This window comes from Bactrocera tryoni, chromosome 2, assembly GCF_016617805.1.
Source record: "Bactrocera tryoni isolate S06 chromosome 2, CSIRO_BtryS06_freeze2, whole genome shotgun sequence".
Classification (NCBI taxonomy): Eukaryota; Metazoa; Arthropoda; class Insecta; order Diptera; family Tephritidae; genus Bactrocera; species Bactrocera tryoni.
In genome coordinates this window covers 70,548,447-70,562,169 of record NC_052500.1, presented here as the reverse complement: position 1 = coordinate 70,562,169, position 13,723 = coordinate 70,548,447, and the positions used below count along the sequence as shown (strand labels likewise).

The 13,723-nt window shown below is 33.2% G+C and overlaps 1 protein-coding gene across 2 annotated transcripts in view; it reads right to left on the bottom strand.

Moving 5' to 3' along the window:
- LOC120767559 (scavenger receptor class B member 1) overlaps window positions 1-13,723 on the bottom strand; it is a 69,161-nt gene that overhangs the window by 37,505 nt on the left and 17,933 nt on the right. Inside the window, exon 1 of one of the 2 annotated variants that reach the window (XM_040093695.1) lies at window positions 1,526-2,229. The exons of the other annotated variant lie outside the window; for it this stretch is intronic. Within the exon in view, the coding sequence (XP_039949629.1) occupies window positions 1,526-1,790 (265 nt within the window). The 5' untranslated portion in view covers window positions 1,791-2,229. Of the gene's footprint in view, window positions 1-1,525; window positions 2,230-13,723 lie in introns of those variants that run through there. 2 annotated transcript variants of the gene reach the window in all.

Here is a 13,723-nt window from a genome sequence, read left to right as displayed (position 1 = left end):
AACGGAATTATTTGCAACTAATTTGTCATAAAATAATCGAAAATGTGTATTTTATAATTTATATTTCTAGAAATGACATAAATCATCGTTAAATTCAACTTTTTCAAAATAAATTTTTTTTTCAAATTTAAAATATATTTTTTTTTGTTTATTTTAATTGTTTAAATTTTTATTCTTATTTATTATTTAAAATTTTTATTTTATTACTTTTATTTTTAATTTATTTACGATTTTTAGCTTTTATGTTAAGCTTACAGAAATTTTTATTAAATGGAATAGTAGATTTAATTATTTTTTAATTTAAATAATAATTTTTTCCAATTTGAAAAAGCAATACATATTTTATTTCTTTGTTTTAGCATGACTTAATTTATTTTTTAAAAATTTAGGTATTTTTTTTTTAAACTTAAAATTTATAAACTTTTATTTTCGAATTTAAAATATTTTTTATTTGTTTACTTCAATTGTTTAAATTTTGTTTTTATTTATCTATTGTTTTTAGGTTTCATGTTATACTTAAAAAATGTTAATTCAATTTAATAGCACATTTATTTTTTTTAACTTAAATACTTTTTTTTTGTTCAATTTACAAAAAATTAAAAATTTATTTTTTGTTTTATCATGACTTTGCTGGTTTTTTAATTTTTTAAACATTTAATTCTTTTTTTCAACTTAGAACTTAAAAAAATTTATTTTCAATTTTAAAAACTATAAAATTTATTTTTTTGTTTTTTGTGTAACTTCACTTGTAATTTCCAATGTAATTTTTTATTTTAAATTTTTTAATTTTTTGCTTTTTTGTACTTTATTAATATTATTTTTGTCAAAAATTTTTTTAATTTTTTTCAACTTAGAACTTAAAAAATTTTATTTTCAATTTTAAAAACTATAAAATTTATTTTTTTGTTTTTTGTGTAACTTCACTTATGTATTTACATGTAATTTTTTATTTTAAATTTTTTTTTTTAATTTTTTGCTGTTTTGTAATTTATTAATATTATTTTTGTCAAAAAAAAATCTATTAAAATGTTATAAGTAATATATAAATATTTTATTGAATTTTGTAAAATATTTTTAATGTACAAATTAATTTTTAAATATAAGCTTAATATTTTTTATTTTTTTTATAAATGTATACTTTTGTTTTATTTTGGCTTATTTTTGTTTTACTTGTTTTTTTATAATTTAGTAATATTATTTTTGTTAATATTTTTTTTTATCAAAATGTTACAAATAAATTAAACAGTTTTTGTATTTAATTTTTTTTTATTTAAAGAAAAATTTTAAAATTATATTAATATTTTATTTTAATATTATTTCAATTCTAATAACATTTTAATTTAAGCCATTTTATTACAAACAAAATATTTAACACGCCTTACACTGTAACACACAATGTTATATTCAATACTCATACTACTCTCTTCATTCACTGTAAAACACTTTTCTTCGCATTCTACATATGCCACAACACACCATACTAGAATTAAAAAAAAGTCTCCATATTCATTAAAATTCAACTTACATTTTGGTGCACGCGCACGCTTATTGCTTTTGCGTTCGTTAAAGAACGAACTTAGAATGCCGGCAGGATTCATTTTGCGATTGGCTTTCAAACTTTTATTTTGTGCCTTCTCAGCGGCACGCGACGTGCTGCATGCTACGTTGGGTCCTGTCGTCGTCATCGCTGAGTTTTGTGCACTCGCAGTCAACTGTTGTTGTTGCTGTTCTGTGTCTTGCACATTGACCGCGCTATAACGGCGTGAAAATATTTTGCTAAAATCTTTCATTTTCGCGCTAAATTTCTACTTGGAATTTTCTTTTGCAAAGCACTAAAATTTTCAATTTTCAAAATTTGCAAACAATTGCCGTTATATGCTAAGGCAATTAGAAAACTTTGATGCAATAAAAGTTGTTTAATTTTTTTTTTTGAAAAATAAAATGTTTAAACGCTTCTAGCTTTTTACGTAAAGTTCAAGCGCACTTAACAATTGTTTATTTGTCACTTTTAAATTTGCAATATTTTTTTTAAATTTTCTGTTTTGCGTAAATAATCGATTATCCTTGTTGCGGTTCTAAGCTATTTTTCACATTTATTCTAAATTTTTTGTTTGCTTTACTTTTGAAGACGTCGCTAGTTCAACTCAACGTTTACGATATGTTCTTTTAACGTTACGGAGAGCTCTTGATAAAAGTTCGTCTACTCGCTTGCGCAGCTCACTTTTGAATGAAGTCGTTGTGGTGCACGACACGGCAGGTAAATACCGCTTTTGCTAGCCGCTGACGCCTGATTGACTGCCGCTTTGGAAGCTGAAGCGCGGCAGCGAACGCTGCTACTCAACGCTGAACGCTTGCAATTTTTTATTTGTTTTTCTTTTTTGCGTCCGTTAAGACCGTCTGTAAGTCGTCGTCGGTGCTATAGCTGCTGCCGTTCTGCTTGTTTAAGCCGAGTCATCATCAGCAGCAGCAGCGTCGCTTAGACCGGTAATCAGGTAATTCCGAGTCTGTGCTGTACGAGCGGCCAACGCCATTCACAGCCGCGCTATACAATACAGCTCGTTTACAGCTTGACCACTCCACTGGCAGCGCACGCAATTAAATGCTGTCGACAGCGCAAACAGAGACGTTGTTGTAACGATAAATTGTTGTTGTTAATGTCTCAATGAATTAAAGCTGAGCGCAATCCTTAGCAGCCCATGTACTAAACAGCGGTTCAGGCTGTTAGTATAACAGCGTAACAAGTAACATTAACAATAACAGTTAGCAGTGCGTATACTTAAACAGAAAATGTTAAATAAAATTTCTTAACAGAAAACAGCGTTAATAGAGCCGCCAATGTTCATTGACATTACATTTGTTTATATGTTAACGTAACATTCTTGGGCAACACGCACAGTACGCTGTGAATTCAACAACAGCAAACTGTACGCTCATACAGTGTATGTTAATAAAAACTGCTAATGAGCATTTGCGACACTGTTGATTGTTCTAGTAGAATTTTTAATATATCTATTTGCAAGTCAGAAAAAACATGTTTTTTGTGAAAGTTTTTTTTGAAGATGTAAATGTAAATCTACAGCATTTAATGCAGTTCAATAATCGGCAAATTCATTTTGAAAAAATTGTAATTCCTTGATTTTGACGCTGATTACCTGGAGGACCGCTGAAATAGTGTCTGGCCGGTACGAAATATTTTTCTGCTTAAAATTATCCCAATTCCACAAACTAAAAATAACAATAGTTGAGTTTCAAAATTCTTACAAATTCTCATTCCTATCTTATTACTCGTATCTCCAAAAATATTTGAAAGATTAACTTAAAATTTTCGAAAAAATATTTTCAAATACTTTACACACATTCGATAAACGATATATCATAAATAAATATAATCCCTTAAGCTCTATGTATTTTGTATAATTTTTCCTTTTCCCAATCCTTAAAAATAGCAAGCTTACAAAAAACAAAAAAAAAAACGCTGAAACAAGTGATGACCATTTCATATCATTTTATATTATCGATATACAAGCAGAGAAAAAAGCATTTTTGTTCACAAGCGAATATCCTTAATATCAAATTTATTATGCTAAATTTTAAACATAATAATAACAGACTCTATGTTCTTCGCATAATTCACTGTTAGAATATCTACAGTAATCTGTTACACAACACTCTCTGTAATGAAGGCACTCACAGCTGATTGTCTATGTCAGTTTTGCAGTATCATTGGACAGCACGCGTAGTAAACAAACAATAAAAAATGCGTTTATAGCTATACGTGTTGCATAAAATGCGAAATACATACTTACTTGTGGTAGAAGTTCAGTTAATTACCAATGGTTTTGTAAAATTCCATAATTACTATTAAAAAGCATTTTTTGGCGGATTTTTGCGAATTTCCAGAACATAAGGAAGTTATCGTGAGGAAGTGACTTTGCAAAACCTTAGATATCAAGGAGCACTTTTTTCAAAAGAAGCCTTACATACGTAAACATGTATGTGAGAATGTCAAAAATGTAAACAAATTTATTTGCGACTGCGTGTGTTCCGCAACAATGACATTTGCAAATATTGGGTAATGATTGCTAGACAGATTACACTTCAATTTTCAAGTGTTGAATGTTTATTTTTACATTTGCGAACTTATAAATAATTAATTGAGACGTTTTGATGCGAATTCCAGAATAAGATTACATTAAGGCAACGAAAGCTAAGCTATGTTAGAGTTAAAGACTAATCTTACTTTGAGTAATACATTCTACATTGTGGTAGGTTTACAATGAAGTATCCCATTACATAATAGGGATATTAGGTTGGATGGCTGATAAGTCAAGATAGCAGCAGATAATTATGACAGTATCATTGTACAGTCCTTTGAGAAGGCAGCTGAAAAACTCTTATTCCAAATCTGCTTAGATGCTTTATTAATATTTCCGTTATTTCACCTGGATGTCTAAAAGTATGATTTTTGACGTGTTTTAGCATTAACTTGGTAAAGGTAAGGAAATCTTGAGATGACTCTATTTCATCTCCTTCCAAGCAGCTGATGCAAGACATACGGTAAAATGTTTAAACTTACCGCATGAATACCGATCGGATACTATCTCGTAAGAACTGCAAAAACCATTGAAAGGTGGACTTTGCTGCGTGCGAAGAACTCACCGGATTTTTTTTATAATTTAGCCTTGGTCAGAATGGCCTTGCGACTGCACAGCTGCTAGTAGTTGATCAACGCTTGCTGAGCCGGTCCGAGGCTCAACCATTTAATATGGAATTGCGAGAAATCAACGGAGCTCCTACACGTACCCATGCTGCAATTAGTGAGACTGAAGTATTGTCCTAGCAAGATTAACAGCCTTGCAGTTTCCTGTAACACAGCAGTGGACAGTCACCCAAATCAGTCTATGCAACTAGTCGATACCAGAGATAAGGCGTTTAAACATGCCTTCACTAATCTTTAGTGCTTCGCATTAGATTTACTGCTGCCTGTCTGGCAAACATTTCCATATTAGCGAGCTTAAGGCTAATATCGCTGGCGTGCTATCGCAGCGCATAGTCACCACTTTGAAGGAGGCTGCACTTCTACGCAGTTAATCTACTGCTACCTTTCCGGCGAGCATTTCCACTTGGAGGGCGCTGTGATGGCCAGGAAACCTAAAACTGAAGTTAATAGGTAGTTCTCCATAGTATACCTCTTCACCAATCCTCCATTAAGTCAGTCTTTTCTTCACATACCTTTTTCCAGAGTATGTGAGCAGATCAACGACAGCGAGGAATAGTCTCTGTGAACCAGTAATCCAAGTTTTTTTGGACTGAAATCAAATTGTGCGAGGATTTCAGAGTGCCCAGACTCGCAATCATATAAGTACCCAGCTTTTCTGGGCTTTAGAACAGCTTTTGCGACTTTTCGGCTATATCTTCCAGTTATTTATAGAACAAGACATTAATCACCATGCGTACTCATGAAAGCCCCCTGTTGAACACTCGTTAATGTCTTAGCGAATGTAATGGGAAGATAATACCCTTCGAACAAAAATCAGAATCATCTACTATGAGCTACTGACCTATACACTTTTAATTCGGTCTTGTTCTGTCAACAATTGGACCGTGTGAAGAAAACAATCGTTCAGGAGCGGTCAGCTTTGACCAATGATAGAGGAATTAGGTGCCAGCAGGACAACGCTAGGCAACAGATATCGTTAATGACTCTCTGGAAGCTCCGCGAGCTTGGTTAAGAGGCTCTTATCTATTCAGCTTATAGTTCGGACATAGCAGGAAGTGATTACTACTTGTTCCTGTCTATGGCGAACAATTTTGCTGGTAATGAATTCGCTTCAAAAGAAGCTTGTGAAAATCGACTATCCCACTTTTTTTGCCAATAGGGGCGGGAACTTAATGAATTTCATGAAATTAACTTCAAAATATTTGACCTAAATCGGATCATTCTGATTATGATTAATAAAATATTCAATTTAATGTTGAATTAATGGATTTTTATTTACTAGACCATATATAAGATTCTATCAATATATTGCTTAACAAAAGTCGATGCGGAAATGCTGCAGGGGCACAAAGAAATCCATTCAGTAAAAGTGTGATATACTATATGTGTATATTGGGTTAAGGAAAAAATTAAATATTTTTTATACTTTATATAAAAAGTATATGAAAAAGAAAATCAAGAGAGAAGTGTGAATCTCTTAACTGTATTAAAAATCAGTTTCATATACCTATATACTTGTATAATATACAAAACTATGGATTGATCTACAAGCTTTCTCAATTGAGTTTATTTCTTATGTTTTGGGCTAGTTTTAGGTTATAAAAAAATAATAAAGCAAAAGAAAACAAAACAAAAAAAAACAATGGAAAAAATATATAAACAATAGAAAATAAAAAAAAATATTACAAAAACTGAAAAAAAAAATTTAACACTTCACACGCCTGTTTTCTTGTGCCATTTCGCACCATTTCGCACCTCACACTAAATTCGCTTGAGTCATTGGGGGAAATCCCTCGCACTATAATAAGACTTTGGTCCAATATTATACTGATTTACATATCTACATATATATAACATATTTATCTATGTATGTATGTATGTGTCGATCTAAGACGCTGAATCTTCGTTAGCTTGAAATAAACAACAAGAGTTAAGGCATTCTGTTAACAACAATTTATTAGTCAGAAGCTGTGCGCCGTCTGCGGTTTTAGTTGTGTATTTGCACTTGTATATTTGTGCATAGGCTTGTAGGTTTGTTCGAACACTTCGATATTTGTTCGATATTTGTTTGTACACTTGTATATTCATCTATAAAAGCGTTTGTAACTGAAGCCAACGCATATTTTAGACCTCAGCTAAAGCACAAAGTCCAAATTGGTCCGCCAAGCCGAGTCATTGAATCAATAGACGATTTGTGTCGTCATCTACAGCTTAAATGGCTTGGTTACAGATTTATAGGTGCTACACATATGTATATATAATATACATACATATGTACATACATATATTTTTATCCAAAATCACACATAGCGTCAAATATACATATGAAATGTTAACGCGCTGTCAAGTGTGCGGCAAATTTTTAAGATTTTTGTATGATTTGTCTTCAACCACTTTTGCGCATGCGCTTCAATGCTTACATACACATATGCATGTATGTATGTATATATGCCTATTTGAATTTCGTAACTTGCGTTAGTGAAATCGCTTCGAGAAGTTTCACTGGAAGTTGTTTCTTGACTAGAATCCCTTGTGCCGGTGTTTGCAGTGCATTTTCAATGACTTCGCTTTTGAATAGTTTCGGAAATGCTAGCTCACACCAACACACATACACATACTTATGTATATACATACAAACATCCACTTCTATTTAATGTAGTATAAATGCAGCAGCCACCAAATTCGTCTACCAATAACCATAATTCGTCATTGATAGTTTGCTGTCGGGCATCTAATTGATATGGTGAATAAATAAGTTTAGTGTCTTGATTTCGAATACGAGTTTTGGGTGCAAGTTTTTTCACTTTTGCGTGCGTTTTTGTGTGCGTGAACAATGGTTTTTAAGAAAATACTAGCAACTCTGAAGGCTGTGACAGATTGTAAGCGCTTTTAGCAGTTATAAAATAAAAAAAAAATTAATTCAGAAGTTCTTTTCATATCTCGAAGTATTTTAGTGTGAACTGTGCGGAAGAAATCATGGAAATAATGTGAAGCTATACGAGCAAAATTCGATTTAAAAATATATATCATAAAATGTGTTTGTGGAAGAGAAGTTCACAAGACATTTTTCAAATTTCAAACATGGAGCACAAAAAGTGTAAAAATATAAAATTTCCTGTGTTTAACTAACTGAATTTTAAAATTTAATTCTTAGACTTTTCTAATATTGTTGGAAGTCTAAGTAAGTAAGTTCAACTATTAAGTGATGTATCGTGTTATCAATGAGTTATTGGATGGCATTTATTTATGTATTTATTACTGTATTTTTTTTGAATGGATATAAAGGTGAACCAAGGAATTAACCTATCAAGCTTAAGGACTAAAATGCATCTAGAGAGAAAAGAAAAAACGCTAAACTCAACTATATGTATAACTAAGTATGAAAATCTGGCTAACCAGAGGAAAACGTCGGCTGTCTCCGGCTCGAAAAACCACCAACTAGATCGAACATGTTGTGATAGACGGAAGACACGTCTCCAGTGTTTTAGACTTGTGACTCGAACCACTATCTTGTTGCAGCGAAGCCTCTGCGCAGCAAAAAACGCACGCCAACAAACATAAGGACGACTCAACGTCGAGAAGCTGCAATTACAACAGAGAGCCGAACGATTTTCTATTCGACTTGCATTGCTCTCAGAGAGCAGTCATCAGAAACCCGGTATAAGAGTGCATTGGTTTTCAGAAAAGACAAAAGAACAACTGGTATGATATGAAGTGCCGAATGGCAGAGGAGAGTAAATAGTCTGCTTACCGCGCAACGTTACAATCGACTACAATACGTGCGGAATGGGATAGATATCGAGAGCTGGAGAGGAAAGCGAGCCGCATTTAAAGACAAAAAAAGAGAGAGGACGAAATGCGTGAGTACGAAGAGCTTGACAAGCCGGCTGTCAGGGGTAATTCTCGAAAATACTACGAAAGTATGCGGCGACTGAAATAATGTTTCAAAACCAGAGCTTACTCTTGTAGAACCCCCAGAGGTGATCTAGTGACAGATGTCAAGATACTGAAATTATGGACGGAGGTCCTCTCCAGCCTGCTGAATGGCACTGAAAGTATAACACCAGGAGATGGTGTACCCGATTCCCCAATCGATGATGATGGAGCAGATGATGTTGATCGATCAGTTTTTATGGTAGCTACATGTATGTGGTCCGATTCTGGCGATTCTGACAAGGAAGCAGCTTCTTGGGGAGAAAAGGAGCTGTGGACGTAAATGAATCAACTCAGCTCGCAACGCTGATCATACATATACATAGGTATTCAATGTTATCTTCTGTTTTACAAGCTTCTTGAAAAATCTAATATACCTTGTTCAGGGTTAAAACTATCCCTGCAAGGCGAGAGTTGTAGCGTAATTTCAAAAAGTGTCGGAGAACATTCCAAGTATCCCGTTTAAATAAGACGTAAGAAATCAGTTCTTATTAAAAATACCGCCGTGAACCGTTAGAAAAAATCTTTTACAACGCTGATTTTTGTCGAACATTAAATTCCCTGACAAAAATTACCTTATGGTTATTTTTTCCAATTCAAGAAGCCGTTCATTTTAACCCATAAATTCGATAGCTTAGTTTTTTGGTTTACCATGATGGATAACTAAAGCTTTAAGGGGCTTTGTCCGTCTAGGTTTTAAAAATAATATATATTTTTTCTTACTGAATACTTTTGGGTCCTAAAAACATCATTCATATGGAAGAATAGGTTAAGTTAGGTTAGTTTAAAACTTCGATCTTGGGACAAAACGTCAATATACTTGTAGATCTCACTTAGATAGCTAGAAACGCCGGTACGCTGCACAGTCTAAAACTCTTTCCCACTTAGATAGATAGATAGGAATGCCGTTACGTTGGAAAACCTAAAACTCCTAATTATTGATCGTAAAAAATGCTTATAAATCGACACAGGGCTTTGAGTCCGTCAGAAATTTGTTTAGGCGGCTAATATCAAAATGTACGGATAATACATGAAAACTCCGGGCTTACAGAATATATCTATATTTTTATTAACAAAAAAAAGCTTATAATAGTTTGAGGAAAGCTGCATTATCAGTCATGAAATTCCGCTAATTGGATATTATTAAGGGGCTATACCAGTGTGACACTTTCAAAAAAAAATTTTTTATTTGCTTTTTCGATAGCTTATATTTCCATGAATATCCTGTGAAATCGGGAAGGTCGTATCTTGCATAGTTTTTGGATAGTAGCGTTCTAAAGAGCGACCGCTCGGAGGTGCAAACATATATTATAATGTACTATACATATGTATATGTAAGCGAAACTTTAAACGCGTTTTTCTCATAACTCAACGAGAAATTGACCGATCGACTTCAAATTAAAACTTTTGAATACATTTACTATACAATGGCCACACAATTGATTGGTTGAAATTTGTCAATTTGGCATTAAAAACGACCATTTTTTACCTAAAAAAAAACGATTTTTTTTCAAAATTACGCCATTTTGTTAATTATTGATATTTTTTAATGATCATAGGTCATTATATAATAATAATAATACTAATTAACTTTTCAAATTTTTTTTCAGCAACTTATTCGGCCGGAATCATGCCAGCAGTTGGGGCACTTTTTTTGGCACCTCCGAAGACAGCCCATAACTCCGTTATTTTTCAACATTTTTGTAAAAAAAAAAAATTTTAATATAGTTGAAAATATACCATAATACGTTCAAAGAAGTTTGAAATATTCAATAGTGTACTTTCTTTTATAAAAATTCACGAAAATCTCCTTATTTTTTATGCGTCACACTGGTATAGCCTCTTAAGGAATGAAAATACATGAAGGAATTCTTATCAAATTCGATAATTATTATGAAATTTTACACAAATTAAACAAAATAAATTATAAAAAAATTAATATTCTTTGGCGCCATAACTCAAAACAACCACAAAAAATATTGTAAAAACAAAGAAAGACGGTTATAACAAAATTAGTGCCTAATGAGACGTAATCAAATTTGTACTAAGGCCGAACGCTATTTACACCTTTTGTTTTTCGTTTTTTGTTTCTCGGATTATTTGTTTAAGCCTATGAAATTGTTATTTCTTTGCAACTTTTTTCTATTTCTGTATATTTTTTTAATTTTTTTGCACTAACATATATGCGAATTATAAGCATTACTCAGCAAAATTTTGGTACCATTCCCGTTTTTTGCTTTGCAGCTGGTTACTCATTGATTTGCCTCTTTTTTGGACCGCGTAGTGAAATTTTTGTTGTTTTCAGTAGCTAATCACATATTCGAATTTTTTGCTACAGAACAGGTAACTGTTTTTTTGCCTTTATTTGCAGACTTAATTAATTGCATAGTAACTTGGGCATTTCGTTAAACTTTGTGTATTAAAGTTCATTACTTTCAATTCAAATTTGAACTGATGGTATTTTAGAATTTTTTTTTGTGATAGCTCAGAAATTGTCCTGCAGAATATTTTTTTTTCGTTCCTTGATTTAAATAATTACATAGAAACTTGTTTCATTTTGCCTTAATATGTACACATATGTATGTATGTATGTATTCGGTTAGCAGTAAAATACAAATTATTTAAATATGATATGTGTATGTATAAGTATTTTCAAAGTCTATATTTTGCCTTAGTCAAGTTCAATATTCGAATTGACTACTCGTAATTTCACAATTTTGACAAAAATCCGAATTCGTTTGCAGGTGACAATATAACCAGGCAATTTCACAACTATTACTGCCATTGTTATAATCAAAAACGATCAGTATGTTTATGTAAAATAGAAATAGATAAAAAGTGAGACTATGTATCATTAGTTGAATAAGTGCTTATTAATCAGCTGTCATTTGTCAGACGTCAGCTGTTTTTAGTAATGTAGCTGTGTGTAGGCCCGTCAAAGAGATGCTTTTAATAAAACACAGTTTTGTTTAGCAAATTTCCAACTTAAAGGGTTGATTTTCAGGGTCAAAAAGTAGTGCCGTTTCTATACATTTCATATCCTAGCTTTATCTCATTATCCTAGCCCAAAAAATAAGGTGAAATTTGAATTTAAATTGCGCGCGTCGAAGGATTTGGATAATAATTTTTTTTTTTTAGGTTGGTAGTACTGTCAGTCACATTTATGTAAAATTTCATGTCAAAATATTCATTGGTGTTTGAGATACGTGTCGTTTTGTAAGCTGCTAAAAGTGAGTTTTTCGTTTTTTGCGATGTCAACCTCAACCGACGAAGCTCACGTTCAACAAATCAAAGATTTGGTGTTAAAAAACCGTTGATTAACAATTAGAGACCTTGCTGATGAAGTTGGCATATCGAAAGGCTCAGCCAATACCATTTTTAAGGATGTTTTGGGCCTTAAGCGCGTCAAATCTCTACTGGTACCGAAAACATTGAATTTTTTGGAAAAAAGGCGTCGCGTTGAAGTGTGTGAAACGATGCTTTCCGACTACCAGGGTGTCATGAAACGCATTATAACTGGCGATGAGACTTGGATCTATGCTTACGACACCGAAACAACCGATCAATCGAGCGAATATCGTGCCAAAAGAGAGCCGAGACCAAAAAAATCGCGCCAAAGCCGCTCAAAAATCAAGCTCATGTTGACTGTTTTCTTCGATTATAGTGGTGTTATGCATTATGAATTCCTTCCAACCGGTGAAACAGTCAACAAGGAATATTATTTGAACGTTATGCGTCGTTTGCGTAACGCTTTCCGCCTAAAAATGCCGGAATTGTGGAAAGACAATTCTTGGTTTTTACACCACGATAATGTACCATCCCACACTGCCCTCGTAATTCGTGATCATTTCGCCAAAAACTCAACCCATATCGTTCCGCAACCACGGTATTCACCTGATCTGGCGCCGTGCGACTTCTGGCTGTTCACCAAGCTCAAAAGACCGCTCCGGGAACACCGTTTTTATACGATAGAGGAGATTCAAGCCGCAGCGAAGACGGAACTGAAAGCCATGCCGGAAAGTGACTACAACCAGTGTTTCGAAGATTGGAAAATCCGTTGGCATAAGTGCATTGCATCGGGAGGGGATTACTTTGAAGGGTATGAAATTGATTTGGAAGAATAAATAAAGAATTTTCAAAATAAATACAATGTCACCTTATTTTTTGGGCACCGTAGTATATGTTTGAAACAATAAAAAATTCTAATAATATACTTGTAAGTATTTCATTGACCCAGTAACAAGATATAAGCGGTAACATATTGAATTTTCAGAATGAATAGAGTCAACATAGAAAAACTTTTTACAATTTTCAGGGCATTTGATAGTTGGATCTTTAATGCATTCGCTCATCGTTTTTTCATTATGTTACAAAGGTGAAATCTTTTTCCTATCGTTCACGGGTCAGCCCTTCTCAACACATGAAGGTGGGTCTCACGTAAGACGTACATACGATTAAGTTGGATGAATCTAAGGTGCCAAGTAATTTTTATACTCTCGCCAACAACAATGTTGCTAAGGAGAGTACTATTATAGTTTTGTTCACATAACAGTTGTTTGTAAGTCCTAAAACTAAAAGAGTCAGATATAGGGTTATATATACCAAAGTGATCAGCGTGACGAGTAGAGTCGAAATCCGGATGTCTGTCTGTCCGTCCGTCGGTCTGTCCGTCCGTCCGTGCAAGCTGTAACTTGAGTAAAAATTGAGATATCATGAAGAAACTTGGTACACGTATTCCTTGGCTCCATAAGAAGATTAAGTTCGAAGATGGGCAAAATCGGCCTACTGCCACGCCCACAAAATGGCGGAAACCGAAAACCTATAAAGTGTCATAACTAAGCCATAAATAAAGATATTAAAGTGAAATTTGGCACAAAGGATCGCATTAGGGAGGGGCATATTTGAACGTAACTTTTTTGGAAAAAGTAGGCGTGGCCCCGCCCCCTACTAAGTTTTTTGTACATATCTCGGAAACTACTATAGCTATGTTAAGCAAACTCTATAAACTCGTTTCCTTCAGGCATTTCCATATACAGTTCAAAAATGGAAGAAATCGGATAATAACCACGC